Below are 22,780 nucleotides of genomic sequence, written 5' to 3' on the forward strand. Positions count from 1 at the left end.
GCTACCTCAAGCCCCATATTACCTGTTACATTAAGGAAGTAATGGAGAAGAAAATGGTGCAGCACTGCTACCTCAAGCCCCGTATTACCTGTTACATTAAGGAAGTAATGGAGAAGAAAATGGTGCAGCACTGCTACCTCAAGCCCCATATTATCTGTTACATTAAGGAAGTAATGGAGAAGAAAATGGTGCAGCACTGCTACCTCAAGCCCGTATTACCTGTTACATTAAGGAAGTAATGGAGAAGAAAATGGTGCAGCACTGCTACCTCAAGCCCCATATTACCTGTTACATTAAGGAAGTAATGGAGAAGAAAATGGTGCAGCACTGCTACCTCAAGCCCGTATTACCTGTTACATTAAGGAAGTAATGGAGAAGAAAATGGTGCAGCACTGCTACCTCAAGCCCCATATTACCTGTTACATTAAGGAAGTAATGGAGAAGAAAATGGTGCAGCACTGCTACCTCAAGCCCGTATTACCTGTTACATTAAGGAAGTAATGGAGAAGAAAATGGTGCAGCACTGCTACCTCAAGCCCCGTATTACCTGTTACATTAAGGAAGTAATGGAGACTAAAATGGTGCAGCACTGCTACCTCAAGCCCCGTATTACCTGTTACATTAAGGAAGTAATGGAGAAGAAAATGGTGCAGCACTGCTACCTCAAGCCCCGTATTACCTGTTACATTAAGGAAGTAATGGAGAAGAAAATGGTGCAGCACTGCTACCTCAAGCCCCATATTATCTGTTACATTAAGGAAGTAATGGAGAAGAAAATGGTGCAGCACTGCTACCTCAAGCCCCATATTATCTGTTACATTAAGGAAGTAATGGAGAAGAAAATGGTGCAGCACTGCTACCTCAAGCCCCGTATTACCTGTTACATTAAGGAAGTAATGGAGAAGAAAATGGTGCAGCACTGCTACCTCAAGCCCCGTATTATCTGTTACATTAAGGAAGTAATGGAGACTGAAATGGTGCAGCACTGCTACCTCAAGCCCCGTATTACCTGTTACATTAAGGAAGTAATGGAGAAGAAAATGGTGCAGCACTGCTACCTCAAGCCCCATATTATCTGTTACATTAAGGAAGTAATGGAGAAGAAAATGGTGCAGCACTGCTACCTCAAGCCCCATATTACCTGTTACATTAAGGAAGTAATGGAGAAGAAAATGGTGCAGCACTGCTACCTCAAGCCCCATATTACCTGTTACATTAAGGAAGTAATGGAGAAGAAAATGGTGCAGCACTGCTACCTCAAGCCCCGTATTATCTGTTACATTAAGGAAGTAATGGAGAAGAAAATGGTGCAGCACTGCTACCTCAAGCCCCGTATTACCTGTTACATTAAGGAAGTAATGGAGACTAAAATGGTGCAGCACTGCTACCTCAAGCCCCATATTACCTGTTACATTAAGGAAGTAATGGAGAAGAAAATGGTGCAGCACTGCTACCTCAAGCCCCGTATTACCTGTTACATTAAGGAAGTAATGGAGAAGAAAATGGTGCAGCACTGCTACCTCAAGCCCCGTATTACCTGTTACATTAAGGAAGTAATGGAGAAGAAAATGGTGCAGCACTGCTACCTCAAGCCCCAGATTATCTGTTACATTAAGGAAGTAATGGAGAAGAAAATGGTGCAGCACTGCTACCTCAAGCCCCGTATTACCTGTTACATTAAGGAAGTAATGGAGAAGAAAATGGTGCAGCACTGCTACCTCAAGCCCCGTATTATCTGTTACATTAAGGAAGTAATGGAGAAGAAAATGGTGCAGCACTGCTACCTCAAGCCCCGTATTATCTGTTACATTAAGAAAGCAATGGAGAAGAAAATGGTGCAGCACTGCTACCTCAAGCCCCGTATTACCTGTTACATTAAGGAAGTAATGGAGAAGAAAATGGTGCAGCACTGCTACCTCAAGCCCCGTATTACCTGTTACATTAAGGAAGTAATGGAGAAGAAAATGGTGCAGCACTGCTACCTCAAGCCCCGTATTATCTGTTACATTAAGGAAGTAATGGAGACTAAAATGGTGCAGCACTGCTACCTCAAGCCCCGTATTATCTGTTACATTAAGGAAGTAATGGAGAAGAAAATGGTGCAGCACTGCTACCTCAAGCCCCATATTACCTGTTACATTAAGGAAGTAATGGAGAAGAAAATGGTGCAGCACTGCTACCTCAAGCCCCGTATTACCTGTTACATTAAGGAAGTAATGGAGACTAAAATGGTGCAGCACTGCTACCTCAAGCCCCATATTACCTGTTACATTAAGGAAGTAATGGAGAAGAAAATGGTGCAGCACTGCTACCTCAAGCCCCGTATTACCTGTTACATTAAGGAAGTAATGGAGAAGAAAATGGTGCAGCACTGCTACCTCAAGCCCGTATTACCTGTTACATTAAGGAAGTAATGGAGAAGAAAATGGTGCAGCACTGCTACCTCAAGCCCCATATTACCTGTTACATTAAGGAAGTAATGGAGAAGAAAATGGTGCAGCACTGCTACCTCAAGCCCCGTATTACCTGTTACATTAAGGAAGTAATGGAGAAGAAAATGGTGCAGCACTGCTACCTCAAGCCCCGTATTACCTGTTACATTAAGGAAGTAATGGAGACTAAAATGGTGCAGCACTGCTACCTCAAGCCCCGTATTACCTGTTACATTAAGGAAGTAATGGAGAAGAAAATGGTGCAGCACTGCTACCTCAAGCCCCATATTACCTGTTACATTAAGGAAGTAATGGAGAAGAAAATGGTGCAGCACTGCTACCTCAAGCCCCATATTACCTGTTACATTAAGGAAGTAATGGAGACTAAAATGGTGCAGCACTGCTACCTCAAGCCCCATATTACCTGTTACATTAAGGAAGTAATGGGGAAGAAAATGGTGCAGCACTGCTACCTCAAGCCCCGTATTATCTGTTACGTTAAGGAAGTAATGGAGAAGAAAATGGTGCAGCACTGCTACCTCAAGCCCCGTATTACCTGTTACATTAAGGACGTAATGGAGAAGAAAATGGTGCAGCACTGCTACCTCAAGCCCCGTATTACCTGTTACATTAAGGAAGTAATGGAGAAGAAAATGGTGCAGCACTGCTACCTCAAGCCCCGTATTACCTGTTACATTAAGGAAGTAATGGAGAAGAAAATGGTGCAGCACTGCTACCTCAAGCCCCATATTATCTGTTACATTAAGGAAGTAATGGAGAAGAAAATGGTGCAGCACTGCTACCTCAAGCCCCGTATTACCTGTTACATTAAGGAAGTAATGGAGAAGAAAATGGTGCAGCACTGCTACCTCAAGCCCCATATTACCTGTTACATTAAGGAAGTAATGGAGAAGAAAATGGTGCAGCACTGCTACCTCAAGCCCCGTATTACCTGTTACATTAAGGAAGTAATGGAGACTAAAATGGTGCAGCACTGCTACCTCAAGCCCCATATTACCTGTTACATTAAGGAAGTAATGGAGAAGAAAATGGTGCAGCACTGCTACCTCAAGCCCCGTATTACCTGTTACATTAAGGAAGTAATGGAGAAGAAAATGGTGCAGCACTGCTACCTCAAGCCCCGTATTACCTGTTACATTAAGGAAGTAATGGAGAAGAAAATGGTGCAGCACTGCTACCTCAAGCCCCGTATTACCTGTTACATTAAGGAAGTAATGGAGAAGAAAATGGTGCAGCACTGCTACCTCAAGCCCCATATTACCTGTTACATTAAGGAAGTAATGGAGACTAAAATGGTGCAGCACTGCTACCTCAAGCCCCATATTACCTGTTACATTAAGGAAGTAATGGAGAAGAAAATGGTGCAGCACGGCTACCTCAAGTCCCATATTACCTGTTACATTAAGGAAGTAATGGAGAAGAAAATGGTGCAGCACTGCTACCTCAAGCCCCGTATTATCTGTTACATTAAGGAAGTAATGGAGAAGAAAATGGTGCAGCACTGCTACCTCAAGCCCCGTATTACCTGTTACATTAAGGAAGTAATGGAGACTAAAATGGTGCAGCACTGCTACCTCAAGCCCCATATTACCTGTTACATTAAGGAAGTAATGGAGAAGAAAATGGTGCAGCACTGCTACCTCAAGCCCCGTATTATCTGTTACATTAAGAAAGTAATGGAGAAGAAAATGGTGCAGCACTGCTACCTCAAGCCCCGTATTACCTGTTACATTAAGGAAGTAATGGAGAAGAAAATGGTGCAGCACTGCTTCCTCAAGCCCCGTATTACCTGTTACATTAAGGAAGTAATGGAGACTAAAATGGTGCAGCACTGCTACCTCAAGCCCCATATTACCTGTTACATTAAGGAAGTAATGGAGACTAAAATGGTGCAGCACTGCTACCTCAAGCCCCGTATTACCTGTTACATTAAGGAAGTAATGGAGAAGAAAATGGTGCAGCACTGCTACCTCAAGCCCCATATTATCTGTTACATTAAGGAAGTAATGGAGAAGAAAATGGTGCAGCACTGCTACCTCAAGCCCCGTATTACCTGTTACATTAAGGAAGTAATGGAGAAGAAAATGGTGCAGCACTGCTACCTCAAGCCCCATATTATCTGTTACATTAAGGAAGTAATGGAGAAGAAAATTGTGCAGCACTGCTACCTCAAGCCCCGTATTACCTGTTACATTAAGGAAGTAATGGAGACTAAAATGGTGCAGCACTGCTACCTCAAGCCCCGTATTACCTGTTACATTAAGGAAGTAATGGAGAAGAAAATGGTGCAGCACTGCTACCTCAAGCCCCGTATTACCTGTTACATTAAGGAAGTAATGGAGAAGAAAATAGTGCAGCACTGCTACCTCAAGCCCCGTATTATCTGTTACATTAAGGAAGTAATGGAGAAGAAAATGGTGCAGCACTGCTACCTCAAGCCCCGTATTACCTGTTACATTAAGGAAGTAATGGAGAAGAAAATGGTGCAGCACTGCTACCTCAAGCCCCGTATTACCTGTTACATTAAGGAAGTAATGGAGACTAAAATGGTGCAGCACTGCTACCTCAAGCCCCGTATTACCTGTTACATTAAGGAAGTAATGGAGAAGAAAATGGTGCAGCACTGCTACGTCAAGCCCGTATTACCTGTTACATTAAGGAAGTAATGGAGAAGAAAATGGTGCAGCACTGCTACCTCAAGCCCCGTATTACCTGTTACATTAAGGAAGTAATGGAGAAGAAAATGGTGCAGCACTGCTACCTCAAGCCCCGTATTACCTGTTACATTAAGGAAGTAATGGAGACTAAAATGGTGCAGCACTGCTACCTCAAGCCCCGTATTACCTGTTACATTAAGGAAGTAATGGAGAAGAAAATGGTGCAGCACTGCTACCTCAAGCCCCGTATTACCTGTTACATTAAGGAAGTAATGGAGACTAAAATGGTGCAGCACTGCTACCTCAAGCCCCGTATTACCTGTTACATTAAGGAAGTAATGGAGAAGAAAATGGTGCAGCACTGCTACCTCAAGCCCCGTATTACCTGTTACATTAAGGAAGTAATGGAGAAGAAAATGGTGCAGCACTGCTACCTCAAGCCCCATATTACCTGTTACATTAAGGAAGTAATGGAGAAGAAAATGGTGCAGCACTGCAACCTCAAGCCCCGTATTACCTGTTACATTAAGGAAGTAATGAAGAAGAAAATGGTGCAGCACTGCTACCTCAAGCCCCGTATTATCTGTTACATTAAGGAAGTAATGGAGACTAAAATGGTGCAGCACTGCTACCTCAAGCCCCATATTATCTGTTACATTAAGGAAGTAATGGAGAAGAAAATGTGGTAGCACTGCTACCTCAAGCCCCGTATTACCTGTTACATTAAGGAAGTAATGGAGACTAAAATGGTGCAGCACTGCTACCTCAAGCCCCGTATTACCTGTTACATTAAGGAAGTAATGAAGAAGAAAATGGTGCAGCACTGCTACCTCAAGCCCCGTATTATCTGTTACATTAAGGAAGTAATGGAGAAGAAAATGGTGCAGCACTGCTACCTCAAGCCCCGTATTATCTGTTACATTAAGGAAGTAATGGAGACTAAAATGGTGCAGCACTGCTACCTCAAGCCCCATATTATCTGTTACATTAAGGAAGTAATGGAGAAGAAAATGTGGTAGCACTGCTACCTCAAGCCCCGTATTACCTGTTACATTAAGGAAGTAATGGAGACTAAAATGGTGCAGCACTGCTACCTCAAGCCCCGTATTACCTGTTACATTAAGGAAGTAATGGAGAAGAAAATGTGGTAGCACTGCTACCTCAAGCCCCGTATTACCTGTTACATTAAGGAAGTAATGGAGACTAAAATGGTGCAGCACTGCTACCTCAAGCCCCGTATTACCTGTTACATTAAGGAAGTAATGGAGACTAAAATGGTGCAGCACTGCTACCTCAAGCCCCGTATTACCTGTTACATTAAGGAAGTAATGGAGAAGAAAATGGTGCAGCACTGCTACCTCAAGCCCCGTATTATCTGTTACGTTAAGGAAGTAATGGAGAAGAAAATGGTGCAGCACTGCTACCTCAAGCCCCATATTACCTGTTACATTAAGGAAGTAATGGAGAAGAAAATGGTGCAGCACTGCTACCTCAAGCCCCGTATTACCTGTTACATTAAGGAAGTAATGGAGAAGAAAATGGTGCAGCACTGCTACCTCAAGCCCCGTATTACCTGTTACATTAAGGAAGTAATGGAGAAGAAAATGGTGCAGCACTGCTACCTCAAGCCCCATATTACCTGTTACATTAAGGAAGTAATGGAGAAGAAAATGGTGCAGCACTGCTACCTCAAGCCCCGTATTATCTGTTACATTAAGGAAGTAATGGAGACTGAAATGGTGCAGCACTGCTACCTCAAGCCCCGTATTACCTGTTACATTAAGGAAGTAATGGAGAAGAAAATGGTGCAGCACGGCTACCTCAAACCCCATATTATCTATTGCATTAAGGAAGTACAGCTCTCCCTCCTAATGTGTGTTACTTTGCACTTCCTTATTTCTACCTGGAATATCCAGTAAAAAGAACAACAAATGGACCACATGCTTTCTCCTGTGTCTTGGGTTGCACATTTTAAGATAAACGGTCACTTGCTTGTTGTCAGTGAATGCCTTATGTTTGCTACTAAGCAGGCACCTGCCACAATTCAGGCAAAACTTTATGAAAATGACAACTGCAGCCAGTAATCTATGTAGCCCGTATAGTACTTTGTGCAGGGACTTTCTTTACTGTAATTTCCGTATTGATTCAGTAGCAGTCCAAATAATACTTCCCAACCTTGTTTTTTCATGATCTTATTATTTTAAATGGATTTTTCTTCTTTGGTTTGATACTTTTGGGGGTGGGGTCTTCCTTCATTTTATTACACATCAGGGTACAAGAGTATGATAACAGCAAGATATTCAGAGTATCAAAATGGCCACCTTTGATACTTCCATTGTTAGAGCATTTAATACATAACCCCCTTCCATGCCATTACAAACCCTGATGTCTAGTGCTAGTTTTTCACTTCATTGCAGAGTGAAGTATTATGAGTAGTCGTTCCCAAAGAAACATGCATTATAGACAATATGCATCTTGAACAGCAATTCCATGCAGCTGACGAGGTTAGAATTGCATTTGTTGTGTCTTATATGCACTGAAACAGTACAGGTTCCTTGAAAACATTGTGCTTAAAAGGAGATTAGGAGTCATCATTAGATATTTGCTTAGAAGACTCACCTGTGAAACAGATTGTGGTGTTCATTTAATTTGGAAAAGACTACCTTGACTGGCACTAATATATCAAAACAGACATTGTCCTTCCTCACCCTGCTGTGTACACTCCTTTCCCAGAAGTAAGCGGGTTGCAGCTGAATCACTTCATAGGTTCATAGGTAAGTACTAGGCCATCTGTCCAAAGGTATTTATAAGCCTAGCCAGAATGTGTTGGCTTTCACCGCCCCCTTAGATTAGTTCCTTGTGCCTCTGTCCAGCAGACCCACTGAAGTGATCCCCGGGGTAAACTTTCTGTTTCCCATCCACTCGTCAAGGTTTCTCTTGAAGAGTGTTAGCGAGGAGCTCTGCCTAATGTAGATTAGAATCTTGTTCCAAAGCATGGGAAGTCTCTGGGACTGGAATCTATCCCTCCAGCACGTCCTATTTATTGTTGTGGTAAGGTTTATATCCCTAGAGCATGTGGCTCAAGGAGATATGGTTTTCTTTAGGCGGAGCATGTCTATCAATTTTGGGTTGGACATGGCCTTGTATGTCAGGCAGAGATCACCTCTGAGTAGGCAGTATGCAACCGAGTACAGCTGGAGTTTCTTCAGTTGAGCTGCATAGGGCATCTGTTTGAGGCCAGTGATCCTCTTGGTGAGGTAGTTCTGTGGTCTTTCCAACTATTGAAGGTGTCTTGTAAGGTACATCCCAATTGAGGCGTTGTACTCTATGATGGGTCTGATGAGTGATAAGTAGAGGGGCACAATGACCTCTTTTGATCTGGATGCGAACCCTTTTGTGATTAGGTGAGCCACATTGAAGGATTTTCTAACCACTTTGACAATGTGATTATCAAAGGAGAGATTACTATCTACTTGGGTCCCGAGATCCCTTATTACATCTTCCATATTTAGGGGACTACCACCTATGTGGTAGTTTGTGGGTACTTTGTTTTTTCCAAAGGGGATAACAATGCACTTTTTGGCATTTAGCTTGAGGCCATGATTTTGACACCAGCTATCCATCTCAGTAAGACCCTTTTGGAGGATGACTGTGTCAGCTGGAGAGTCAATTATAGCCTCTAGTTTGCAGTTATCTGCGAACTTGGTCAGCCATAGTCCTCCTGTGCTTGCCTGTACCTCTGAGAAGTATATGCTGAACAGGAGGGGTCCTAGGACTGAGCCCTGGGGAATGCCACTTGTAACCGGTTTAGAGTTGGACCTACCTCCCGCAACCCTCACCATGTGGGTTCTGTCCGTAAGCCAGTTGGCAACCCATCTTGTGATGTAGGGGTTTATGTTCAGGCTTGTTTGCTTGTCTATGATACCAGAATGGGGAGTGGTGTCGAAGACCTTTGCGAGGTCTAGGTAGGCTGTGTATACCACCTTTCCCTCGTCTATAGCCTTGGTAACTGTCTCAAAGAAATCCACCAGGTTTAGGAGGCATGATCTGCCCTTAACAAAGCCAAACTGGGTAGGGTTCAGTGTTTGAAGGTTCCCAGTGTCTCTGTTAATGAGTTGTATGATGATGCGCTCCATAGCCTTGCAGACCAAGCTAGTCAGGCTTATAGGGCGATAGTTACTGGGGTCTGTTGAAGCTCATACCAATAAATTATTGATAATACATTTTAAACTAGAAACCACTGATGCTAATAAAGGTAGCGAACTAAGAAACAACAATATTTAGCATCAATATTAAGTGTTGATATTTATCGTCAGAAAGTATGTAATGCTCTTTCATCAGAAAGACATCTTCAAGAAGACTTATTTTGTTTTGAAGAAATCTTTCTAACGAAAGCATATTAAAAACTTTTTGACACTATGTATCGTTTCTTAGTTCTCTACCTTTATTAGCATTAGTGGTTTCTGGTTTAAGTTGTTTATTTTACCACCAGTCGAAGAGTCTTGTCATTTTTATTGATAATACATATTAAAGAAGAGAGCAATAATATTCTGTAATGAGGGAGAATAACTATTGCCTTACCAGATGCACTCTTTGAACAGTTAGAAAATGATCAGTTTGTTCAAACTCACAATGCGACAGTTCTGCATCCCTGTTGATGTCCTTCCATTTCACTGCTACAGTATTCCTTTCAATAGGGATCCCCCACCAAGGGTGGCTCGATGTCTGTCCAGTATACCAAAGCCTTTAGGTTGCTAAGAGTATGACATATTCCACACGTATATTCCCTGCATACAGTGTAGGGCATAAAGGCAACATCCAGATGTACCATCCTCAGAACTTCTTTGCACCAGTCCAAATGCCCAATCTTACCCCCTGTGCAGGTTACCCATGAGCCTCTGGCTTACAGCCACCTCCATGGGTCTACACCTAATTGCCCAACACCTACCAGGGGTCAACAACACCCTGGCAGACCACCTAAGCAGAAACATACTGGACTCCCATGAATGGCAGCTCCACAGGGAAATCTTTCTGCAAATCACTCAGGAGTGGGGGACTCCGGAAGTGGATCTCTTTGCCTTGAACCTCAACCACCAGCAGCAAAAGTTCCTGTACCAGGGAGTATCACCTCCTAGCATGGAAGGTGGATGCCTTGACCTTCCCCTGAAACTCCCTCTTTGTGTATGCTTTCCCTCCTCTGTCCCTTATTCCCAAGGTACTGATCAAAATAAGGGAGGAGAGACCAAAGGCCATCCTCATTGCCCCAGATTGGCCCAGACAGCATTGGTACCCCTTACTGCACAGCCTGACTTTACAGCCCCCCAAGCAGCTTCCCCTCATCTCAGACCTCTTGAGCCAGGGGAGGGGGAAGATACTGCACCCAGACTTACAGACTTTCCATCTCTCATCATGGCTTGTACTTTAAACGCTAACAAGGAGTCCCCGTTAAGCAAACAGGTCCTAGACATCATCACAGATGCCAGAAGGCCGAGCAGCAGAAAATTATAAGCAGGAAAATGGAAAATATTCTGCTCCTGGAACCATTCCAAAGGGGCCAGTACCACCCATCCTTCCATCCCTCTTATCTTGGATTACCTAGCTGAGTTGCTCAATAGTGGCCTCTCTTTCTCCTTTATTAAAATCCATGCCTCAGTCATTTCGGCACGTGTGGATTCAGACCCACCCCTCTTCTCTCATCCTTTGATTAAGCAATTTCTCAGAGGGGCGTCTAATATCAGACCTCCCAGAAGGCCATCCACGCCACCCTGGGACCTCTGAATTATGTTCTAGAAAAAATAACCTTACCTCCTTTCGAACCTGCTGCTTCTACAGAGTTGAAATGCCTCTGCTGGAAGACTGTCTTCCTACTAGCTATCACCTCAGCCAAAAGGGTATGAAAGCTTCAGGCTCTCATGGCTGTTGAGCACTTCATCATTTTCCATGCAGACAGGGTCTCCCTGAGGACTAACCCCTCCTTTATGTCCAAGGTGGTATCTGATGTGACTGATACACCTACCCACCTTCTTTAACCAACCCTCAAAACAAGATGGAAAGAATTCTACACTCGCCAGATGTGCACAGACAACTCAGATACTATCTGGACCATACTAAACCTTTCAGAAAATCAGACCAACCACTTGTCAGCTTTGCCCCTGGGGCAGAGGGAAAGCCCATTTCCAAACAAACCATTTCCAAATGGATATCATACTGTATCCATTTTTGCTACAGACTACATGGGATACCCCCCCTTCCTCAGAGGAGTCCCCACCAGGGACATCTTGAAAGCTGCCACCTGGACCTCTGTCCATACCTTTGCAAAGCATTACCACATACATCTTTTTTCTAAATCTAGGGCAGAGTTTGCCTCTGCAGTTCTACAGGGCCTGCTGACCCATGCCTAGGACTCTAACCTTTCATTCTACCCCTCTCCTCAGCTTTGGGAATCCTCCCACAGGTGATGACTGCAACAGTGAAACACAAAGAACATAGTAAAGTTGTGTACACTTACTATAGATGCAGATGTTCGAGTGTATTCACTGTTGCAGTCCTGGTTTCCCTCCCTCCGTCCCCCATATAGCATCTTCCCCTAGGGGGACATAAGCTTCCCACGGTGGCTTTTGGTCACCAGGACCAGTTTTCCTTATGTCCTTGTGCTTGTTACGGGTTAAGGCAAGAAAAACTGATGTGATGATGTCAAAAAACATTGACTTTGGTATTCGGGCCGGCCAAGGGCTACCACAGCAGGGATAACCCACAGGTGATACTGCAACTGTGAATAAATTCGAACATCTACATTTATGGTAAGTGTACACAACGGTACTTTCTCTGCTTTGTCCTTTGACCTCTGAACTGCCGCAAGGGTATTCAGCAGATACCTCATTCTTGTGATTCTTTTTGCAGGCCAAAGGGGTTACAGGTCTTTCCCTACTTAGACGATCTAGTTTTTCAGGCATCCTCTCCAAAGATTCTACTGAAGCAGCATCATTTTGCTATTTCCTTCATGTAAAGCCTGGGGTTTGCTATAAATTTCCAAAAGTCTTTTCTGACACCCTCACAGGATCATGTATTTCTGGGATGCAGGATCCAGAGTGTTCCAGTGATGGCATCCTTGTCTCCTCCCAAGGCCTTAACTCTCATTGCCTTCTTTCAATCCCTTCTTCCTCTGGTCTCAGTTACAGCCGGGGAATTTCTAGGAGCTCTGGGTTTCATGGCCTCCACCATTCCTATGCTTCCTCTAGCGAAACTCCACATGAGAAAGCTTCAGTGGTTTCTAAAGTCAGTTTGGCTTCAGCACTCTCATCCTCTAGACTTCATAGTCCCCCTTCTTCCATGCCACAATCTGGAAATTCATTGGTGGATTTGGCAGTTGTCACTCAATCCAGGGCTTCCTTTTCAACCTGCACTTCCCTCTCAGGAGCTGCTCACAGACATTTCAGATGTGGGATGGATGGCTTCCTTTGGCTGTGTAAAATGCAGGGCCTCTGGTCACTTCAGCAAAAGAAAGACCACATCATTGTCAAAGAGATGAGAGCTCTTCTGTTGGCTCTTCAGGCATTTCATCCTCTTTTCATTCCAGGGCCCCTCAGAGTGCTGACAGACACAATACCACAAGCATTTCATTCTCTTTTCATTCCAGGGCCCCTCAGAGTGCTGACAGACACAATACCACAAGCATTTCATCCTCTTTTCATTCCAGGGACCCTCAGAGTGCTGACAGACACAATACCACAAACATTTCATCCTCTTTTCATTCCAGGGCCCCTCAGAGTGCTGACAGACACAATACCACAAGCATGTCATCCTCTTTCCATTCCAGGGCCCCTCAGAGTGCTGACAGACACAATACCACAAGCATTTCATCCTCTTTTCATTCCAGGGCCCCTCAGAGTGCTGACAGACACAATACCACAAGCATTTCATCCTCTTTTCATTCCAAGGCTCCTCAGAGTGCTGACAGACACAATACCATAGTGATGTGGTATGTCAACAAGCAAGAGAGGACAAGATCTCATCTCCTGTGCAGGTTATTACTTCGTGTTTCATGTTAGATATCCAGTATCAAGTGACACTTCAGGCATTTTACATTCCCTCAGGTCAGACTCTGAGCAGGTGCATCTCACAATCTCAAGAGTGGATGTTTCAAAGGGATGTGTTTCTGGACATTGTCCACCAGTGGGGTACTGCTCAAGCAGATCTATTTGCATCTCCTCTGAGTAAACAACTTCCTCTTTTTTTGTGCCAGACTCCCATGTCCTCTGGTCTGGAAGATGGGCACCCTCTGTTTTTCCTGGAAGAGGATGTTTCTTTATGCCTTCCCTTCCCTGCCTCTCATTCCAAAAGTCTTGTTCAGAATAAAACATGAAGCTCCCAAAATCTTGCTGGGGACTCCCTTTTGGCCCAGACAGCATTGGTTCCCTGTTCTTCTGCATTTAACCAAGGGCAAGTCATCATAAGTTAACTCACAGGTTGGGCCTACTCACACAATACAAGGGATCTATCATCCATCCCCACCTGTCCAGTTTCAACTGACATTGTGGATTTTGATTCTATATAGGCACCTTTTTTGAGGAAGTGCTTAGGGTCCTGCAGAAGGTCAGGAAACCCACTACTAGGAAATCCTATTTATCCAAATGGAAGAAGTTTTCTGTTTGGTGTCTTTCTTGTCACCTGGATCCACTTTCTGTGGATGTTACTTTGGTTTTCTCTTATCTGTGTGAATTGCTCAGTGCTGGGTTGGCATATTCTGTTAAGCCTCACCTGTCAGATATTTCTGCTCGTCTTCCTCTAGCATGCTCCTTTAGCCTCTAGATTTGAGGCTAAACAATTTCTTAAAGGCATCCTTCATATTAGACTCCCTGAAAGCCTGTTTCTCCTTCCAGGGACCTTAGTTTTGTTTTGGATAAATTGACTCAGGCTCCTTTTAAGCCTGCAGCTTCAGCTTCCTTGCAGCATTGTTCTTTTGTTGGTCCTTACCTCTGCCAGATGGGTGTCTGAGCTTCAAGTTCTTGTGTCTGTTTCCCTTTTTTTTAGTTTTCCATAAGGACAGGGTGTCCCTTCATACTAATCCTTCTTTTAGCCTGTGGTGGTGAATGAGTTTTCTCTTTATTAGTCTATTTATTTGCCAACTTTTTTTCCCTTCTCCGCAGTCTGCTAGTGAGAAGGTTTTGCACAGTTTGGATGTGCATAGACAACTCAGATTTTATTTGGAGAAGACCAAAGCTTTTTGCAAATCTGATTATCCATTTCCAAACAAACTATTTCTTCATGGATATCTGAAGCCATTTCTTTTTGTTATTCTTTTCATGGCAAGAGCTTTCCTTGTTTGGTTAAGGCTCATTCTATGAGGGCTATAGCTTCTTCTGGTGCTTTTTTCAGGGGTTTAGATACTAACTCTGTTCTTGAGGAAGCTACCTGGACTTCTGTGCATACTTTTACCAAGCACTAAAGTTGCATGTGATATCCAGGGCTAGAGCTGGATTTGCTAGGGCCATCCTTCATGGGTTCCTAGAGGACTCTGCTGGTCCTTCCCCTGCCCTCTCTTCATGAGTTTTTGCACTCTTCCTATTGTAAGAAATACTGCAACAGTGAAATGGAAGGGCAAAGTACAGTTGTATAAAATCTTGTCATAACTGTAGGTGTCCTTCTCTTCACTGTTGAAGTATTCACTCCCTCTCTCCTTCCCTGGTTCTTTTCCCTTCTTGATGTGCCTGATGCCTCTATATTCCTTACATTGGCATTCCTACTGGGGCTGTCAGTTCTGAGGATGGTACATCCGGAGATCACCTTTATGCTCTATGCTGTAGGTGGGGAGTATGTGTATGATGTACAGTGTACCCCTAGCAATCTAAAGGGTTTGGTATACTGGCCAGATGCCGGTCCGCCCTTGGCAGGGGATCCATAGTGTAAGGAATACTGCAACAGTGAAGAGGAGGACATCTACTGGTATGGTAAGATTTTGCATAACTGTATCCTCTGACTTCCATGTTCGTGGAACACTACTGAATATTACTGGCACATAGAACTTATTGTATACATCTATTTGTTGTGGGTAGATCTTAGCTATAATATCGCCTGATGTGACTACAGTGTGCCAGCCCTATATTTTGTACAGCACATGTATCCCAGGTTCAAACTAAGAGGTATTAACTAACATGGCATGCATCACCTATGTGTACCTGGCAGTATGTAAATGTGATGTTACTTCTTGCTGATCAAGAACATTTCTTGCTTCTGTGACATGTGACTTCCCTTCTTGGTAGTCAAGTTGCCACCCAGTAAAATTCAAAGTATGCACAGCTGTGCCCTGTAATTTAATTCATGTGTCTGTTAACATTTGATCATTTTATATTTCAGCTGGCACATCAGTGTTGTGTCATGCTAAGAATGGGTCAGATTATTTAATGGTTTTCAACTGTTTTGCTGCATTCACATAATAGAGCCTTTACATAAATCCCAAGAAGAGAGAGACAAGAAAGTGCCGGGCATTTTATTTAAACACCTACATTAGTAAAGCAATGTAATGGTGTAATTTTTAGAAGTGTATCTTGTTTTACTCTAGTACATTTAATTATTGGTTTATAAGTTTTCTACTCTTGATTACAACAGTGTCTTCACACCTTGTTTGACACTGGAGGAAGTAGGATGGAAGAAATTACAAAATGTCATATTGTAACATTTTGAACTGTAATTACCGTATCAATGTACTTTACGTGTCAAATTTCTGTTTTGACTGATATATTTTCCTTATTCCTCTGCTTCATCTCGATTGTCTGACATGTATGTTGTAGCTTCACTTCAGTCAGCTGCAGGCTTTGACCCCCCTGAATATTTGGAGATCGCCATTTACTGCATTGGTGTCTTCATCATTTCCTGCATGGTGGTAACAGTCATAGTATGTCGGATGAAGACAACTGCTAAGAAGTCAGACTTCAGTAGCCAACCCACTGTGCACAAACTGACGAAGAGAATTCCACTGCGCAGACAGGTAACAGAAAGTAGATAAAGAGTCTCAGAAAATTATTTACACTGCTAGTCAGTCTCTTATAGCAGGGTGGGAACAATGACAAGTGAAGCATTTTATATTTATATGTACATACACACTCGTGTGTGTGTGTGTGTGTGTGTGTGTGTGTGTGTGTGTTACTTTATTTTGTTTTATTTTAATTGTAAGCTGTCATACAAGAACATAATTAAAATGGTTTCTATTAATGAAATGCCAAGACTATGGTAATAGAGCCTGTTTTCTGCATTACTGATTCTGACACTTCAAAGTTTCCAAATTTTTATTCATGCAAAACAAGCTAATCAGAAATGCAATACCACTTAAATGTTGCAACAGATGTGTCTAAGAGCACAACCGTTTAACTTGGTAAAGAAAGTTACATATGTTCTGAAGACATCAGCTGTTTGTTTATAATGTGTGTTATGATCCTTTGAAGGTACCACATATTTCTTTCATTTTCAGTGTTGGGTACATCATGGCTGTTGTATGTTTTACAGAGACTTCCCATAATACTCTCTATGTTTAGAAATCTTAACAATGTACTTGTTATCTTTCTGACAAATTTGAAACTTTTGAAAACATATACTGGCAACAAGGAAGTAGAAACCATTATAAGTGTGGAAAATTACAACTTACAGTCTGCAACTTGAAAAAACATTTGATAAAGACTTGGGAAAGGTACAGAGTAGTTTACTTAAATAATGACTTTAACAAAATACATTGTCTTATGCAAAGCAAACATACCATATTTAAAAAGAATAGTGAAGTAAATTATGGATAAGAAGAGAGAGGCAAACATTAAAAAGATATTAAAATTCAGATTTTTTTGCCAAGAAAATTCTGTTAGTTAACTAATTTATTTGTCAGTTATATAAAGTAGAGAGGTTTTGAGAATTTACATTAAATGTAAGTAACTTGTAAGAGAGAAGATGAAATGAAAATATAAATTTCTCAACTTTATCAGTATGATAAATAAGTATTTTTTTTTTTTTACATTTTAAATATAAATTCCTTTTCCTTGTCAATATGGTATATTAGTAATAGAAGATACATGTCACAGTTTGAATATCAAAAGGGCCGAAGAAGAAATAGTAAAGAACTTTGTATAATAGTCGTCACTACAAAAGACAATTTTATAATACAAGATTTAGCAAATGCCTGTAATAGAATTTAAAACATATATATAAATAGTTGAAAAATAAAACATGTTAGTGTGTGGTAAGTTGCCTGAGAAATTTGAGGTAATAATACTGCCAATGTATATAAGCTATGTGAGATGGAAGTGCCTTGCAAGTTTAGAAGTGTTGATATTGTGATTGCTAATTGTGATATGTAGTGATTGATTTGAAACTGTTCATTGGACATTTATATCAGTTTTAATTGTAACAACATTTTGCTAAGACAGTACATTTGAACATTGCATGTGGTGAGGTGGGAGCAGTGCAGGGACTTCATTCTTAAAATAATAAACCTGTAAGACAAATACTCTTAACTATTTCAGGTAACAGTAGCAGCCAAAATACCTTATGTAAGTAGATGTTTGCAGTGTATTAACAAGTTGTGCTATTTTTAGCTTCTTAATATGAAGCATATTTAACCAAAGCCACGTTACTCACTTATATAACTCATTTGTGTCATGTAATGAAACTAACCTCTGTCTAAGCCGTGAATAGACAGTTGTTAACATTTGTCTGTTTCATGGAGAGCAAGTAATTTTTCATTTTGCTGATGATGAACGCCCAAAAAAATTTAAATTACTTCAGCATTCTGTTTTGTTTGTTTTGTTTGGTTAGGTATCCATTTCATTTCTGGATTTCTGTAAGAACATTGTGAAATACTAAAGTTTGTCACTTAAATTTGCATAACTTAAGTCATAAGAATAAACTGCATTACCAGCTTCTTTGCTGTACTTCATTTCTGGTTTCTATACTCTATATTACAATTATTAGTTTTAGTGGCAGCTGGGCGGCCACGGTGGTGCAGTGGTTAGCATTGCCGCCTCACAGCAAGAGGTTCTCCGGTTCGATCCTCGGCTGGGGTGCCTTCTGTGCAGAGTCTGCATGTCCTCCCTGTGGTCGCATGGGTTTCCTCCGGTTTCCTCCCACATCCCAAAGACATGCTGCAGGTGGATTGGATACTCTGAATTGGCCCTAGGTGTGAGTGTGTGTGTGCCTTCTGTGGAAGGTTGGGTGCCGGGCTGGCAACTCAACACCGTAAAACTCCACTACCAATCATGAGCGGACAAGGTGATCCGCTGTGGCGACCCCTAACTGGGAAAAAGCCGAAAGAAGAAGAAGAAGAAGAAGTTTTAGTGGCAGCTATTTTCATTTATGAATTTCTTGCAAAGTGCAGTCTTGCTGTAGGTGAAGAAGTAACTTAGAACTGAGTACTGGACCCGTTGTGGTTTTCTTTCTCACTTTTTGTCTTTTGTTATTTATAGAAATATATACTTTTGTTTACCCTCTGTGCTCTTTGTTGCATTCTTTTTGTGTTGTTACCTTATAACATGATGTAATAATATTGATATTGTAACACACTGAGCACAGTAAATGTGGTTTAGGATAGCAAGGATAGTGACAGATCTAGACAGTATGATAAATTGATATAGAGTAACTAAACAGACACTGTCAGATGTTCAAGTGTTACAAAGACGATTTTAGGATACATCAGTATATCAGGTTTTAGATTAGAACATAGCATTCATAGTTCATTGAACAAATAGATTTTGTAGAAGTGTTTGAACAGTGTAGAAGTTAAGATCAGTTTGCTTCTGACTGCCCAAGAATTATACTGAGGATAAAGCCCGAGTGATCAAATCCCACATGAGTCCCACTCCTGTGGGAGGTATTGATGTACCTTGTAAGTTAAATGTCAGATCATTTAAGTTTATGTTACTTTCGCCAAAGTCACTTGAGCATTAGGAATGTGCTTTTGCATAAACACTTAGTAATCTTACGATTCAGGCAAGTAAAGAGTTTCACAGCTGTTGTTTCTTTATATTGTGTTTAGTGTTCTAATTTTTGATGGGTTTTAAGTTTACCATTCGCTTGGCTCTGCAGTTGCCACTACACTTGCTTCAAGTGTTATAGTGGTTGTATATTGAGAAGTTGCATTGTTCTTTGAAGTACATTGTGTTTTCTGGCCAGGAGGAGATGAGGTCTAGATTTGACAGTCTTCCTCATGCTGTGCCTTTGAACATTCCTATGAGGGAAATGTAGTGGGATAGCATCTCTTTTAGAAAGTTGAGTAGCAGATGTGACTGGCTGATTTCAGCAAACTGCATCCCTCAGTAGTGTAGTACTGAGAACTGCATTATGCATAATGCATTGAATTTAGATGCACTCAGGCAATTTCACAGAGTTAAGATCGTGTTGCTTGAACAAAAGTAGCTGGTGTGGGGTACTAAGAAGGAATAACTGCTTAGATGGAGTTTTCTGTTTTGTAATGTCATTGGAAATGTGATTTAGACATACCAGGGTTGGGCTTGCTGCCATTTCACATTGAAATGTGAAAAGGAAAACAGATGAATAGCTAGGTCATTGGTGTGTTTATGGGTCTGACCCTCTTGAAAAAGCGGTCCCAGTGGTAGTTGGACAGTGCAGTGGGCAGAGGTTAAATCTGTGTCTCACTGTTCTGGAGTATGCAGTTCAGTCCTGGTATCTGTGCTCTTTGTGGAACTGTACGTGTTCTTCCTTTTGTTTCAGGTTTCCTCCTCCTCCCCCCCAAAAAAAATGTGTTGTTTAATTGGGACACTATGTGCATTGATGATTTTGTGTTTTTATACTTTCCCTCATGGCCTGGATTATGCTGAAATTGTCCAAGAAAACACTTAAGAACTAAAATAAACATTGAGGAGAAATAGAGGATAACTTTCTGTTGCCTGAGAATTTATGACCTGGTCAGTCATACACTTTCACTTGTACTATTAGAAACTGTATAAAATTAAATACCATGGGAAGTGGAAGGGTATATTAAAAAGATGAAAAAAATGAGACGCATAGAATCTGCATCCAGTTCAGGGCTTCAAGGCATAGGCTTTGGTAGTATGTTTGGAATATTGGGAATTAGCCATCTTTTCATTGTAAATTTGCAGACAAGCACATTTTGTGGTCAGTAGCCCAGTCATTCTTTAAAGAACACTGGCTATATGGTTGTTTTGAGATTTAGGGGGTTATATTTAGGTGGTTATATACTGCTGAGGGATTAATGTAGAAGCGGTCTGTCACTGAAACTGAGGTGCAGAATTCAAATCTCAGTGTGGGTTGTGAGTGATAAGTATAAGCATGCTGGTTATTTGAGTCATTTTCATCTCTTCAGGGTCTTGTAGATTTCATTTGTTAGCTTACAGCCTTGTGTAAAAACTTCAGTGAGCTGAAGTCCAGGGTAGAGGAATGGACTGTTACATTATGAGAGTACTTCATACAGCAAGCCATTCAGCTGATATTGAAAGGAACTGTTTAGATCAAGTTACTTGTGTATTAATAATTAAAGTAGTAAATCCTGAGAAATCTAGATATAAATTGCTGAGTATACATTTTGTATTGCAGTATTGTCAAAATTCAAATTATTTATCTGGCATATGTGTTATAAAGCAATCACAAGTTTAAAGTGATATAAAAATTAAATATCACAATGTATTGTATTGCTCTGTGAGTCCATTTATTCTGCACACTAGCTGGCCTAATGGTAAAAACATTATTTTTTCATTCGATGTGGTTACGTAACAATAAGAACATAAGGTCATGTTCCTAGAATGTTTGAACTTTTGTTAAAAAAAGAAACGGTTGAAACCACTTATTCCAAGAATGTGTGCCATATGAACTGATGCTTCTGAAGTGCACAGGTGAGAAAATAACTGATTAGTTAGTAATGCATGATTATATTGTTTCATTTCATTGCTTGTTCATAGTATTGAAGAACATTAAAATGCAAGATTGTGACAGGAAACAGTGCTGAAAGAAACTTTTATCGTCTTGTGCCATGGAACAGACTTGATTAATACAGCCTTTTTCACCTGTTGTTTCATATTTTTCTTTACTCGTGTCATTTGTTATCAGGAACACTTGAATGTAAGTACATGCATTGCCATCTTGTATATAACTATGGACATGATTTTATGTAATGACATGTTGATGTAACAAAGTCTAGTGTTTTACTGTGGCTGTGCTTCAGACTGCTGCCTTCTTAAAAAAAGAAGTTAGAGGAAAGTTTTATAAAAGCTCTTTGTGACGTTTACAGTGACTTGAAACCGAATCCTGCTGTAACCACATTCCAAAAAAGTTGTTTGGAATGTTGGAAAAGATGCTTGCATTCTGATAGATTCAGAGATATGCAGATGTGTGAGGTAACAGCTAAGGAATTCAAGGCATGCTGCACTTTCGCTTGGTGTCTTCCTGTGATCGCCCTTTGTGCACGTAAGCTGTTGCTGCTAGTGTTCCCAGGTTGCTTGCTCATCAGTGCATTATGGTGCCCAGATAAAATGCATGCCTTAAATGCTGTCTATTGATATTACCAAGCACACTAGTTCTATAACACTGAGTACAATGTTGTAGTTGTTTCTGTATCATGGTATAATACTTGTATATTTTAGACTTTAATGTACAGGTGTCGTTATGTCTGAACCACCATATGCTAAGGGAAGGTTAAAGATCACTGTACGAGACTTTCTCAGTGATGTAGCAAGTTTTATAAATAGTTCCCAATTTTCAGAGTGAGGTCGGTGTCTCTAGGACTCGAGTTCAGCTGAACAAGAGACTAACCACTAAGATCCGCAGTCAACATCCGTATAAACTCTTCATTCCTTATTCTGCTTTAACAACTGCAGCAAATGGGACCCTTACCTAAGTAAAGTAACATGTTGTCACATGGTTACCTGTATGTGAAGAAGAAACTGTTTTAAAAAAATGTACAAGTGCCTGTTATGTTAATCTGATCCAGCAGAGAATGCATTAATCAGGAAAACTTGTTTGAGACATGTTATTTCATAAATAATTTTCTTTAATTGGGGAGAGGGGGTGGATAGTTCATTTCTGAATTATACAGAAACTTAGCATTATGCTACCTATATTCTTATTTACAATGCTTTATTCCCTTCTGCCTTTAGTAACAAAAGCAAGAATAGTACAGTTAGAATTTAGACCCAGTCAGTATAGGTGAAAAAATGTAATGTAATAGTGAGAAGGTGAACTGTATATATTTGCAATCACTTTTACTGGGAATATCTGAGTATTTATTTATTTGCCATTTGTAACCGTGTTAGAACCCTGATCCCAGTAGATTGTTTTCAGACTCACAGGAATACCACTTTCAGCAATTCTCTTTGAACAAAGATTTTAAGGGAAGTGAAGGTTTTAGTAATAAACCTAAGTCTTAAAATATGTCCTAATGTTGTTGGTTTGATGTTCGTTTGGTGACAATGTTAAATTGTCTATTTGCCTTCTATATTATTCTGTCCCTCCTCCCCAAATGCACACACATTATTCATCAGGAATATTCACACACAAATGAATTGACAGGTGACTTAAGCTGCTACTAGCACCCACTGGCTTTTGGTCCTGTTAACCACATTCAGACAAGTGCAGCTGAGAATGAGCCCACTCACCCCATTCCTCTTTCTAGCAAATACACAGTGTTGGGGTGAATGTTCAGCCATACCCAGAGAGGCAGTG

At 41.2% G+C, this 22,780-nt stretch overlaps 1 protein-coding gene across 9 annotated transcripts in view; it reads left to right on the plus strand.

The window, feature by feature from the left end:
• FGFR2 (fibroblast growth factor receptor 2) overlaps positions 1 to 22,780 on the plus strand; it is a 490,361-nt gene that overhangs the window by 271,542 nt on the left and 196,039 nt on the right. For 5 of the 9 annotated variants that reach the window (XM_044056062.1, XM_044056068.1, XM_044056070.1 and 2 more), the window contains 2 exons: positions 15,898 to 16,094; positions 17,614 to 17,640. In XM_044056062.1, coding sequence (XP_043911997.1) covers positions 15,898 to 16,094; positions 17,614 to 17,640 — 224 coding nt within the window. Of the gene's footprint in view, positions 1 to 15,897; positions 16,101 to 17,613; positions 17,641 to 21,169; positions 21,182 to 22,780 lie in introns of all 9 variants that reach the window. The other 4 variants (XM_044056067.1, XM_044056066.1, XM_044056064.1 and 1 more) reach the window with 3 other exon arrangements.

This window comes from Protopterus annectens, chromosome 14.part0, assembly GCF_019279795.1.
Source record: "Protopterus annectens isolate FY-2018-M chromosome 14.part0, PAN1.0, whole genome shotgun sequence".
NCBI classification, from domain to species: Eukaryota; Metazoa; Chordata; order Ceratodontiformes; family Protopteridae; genus Protopterus; species Protopterus annectens.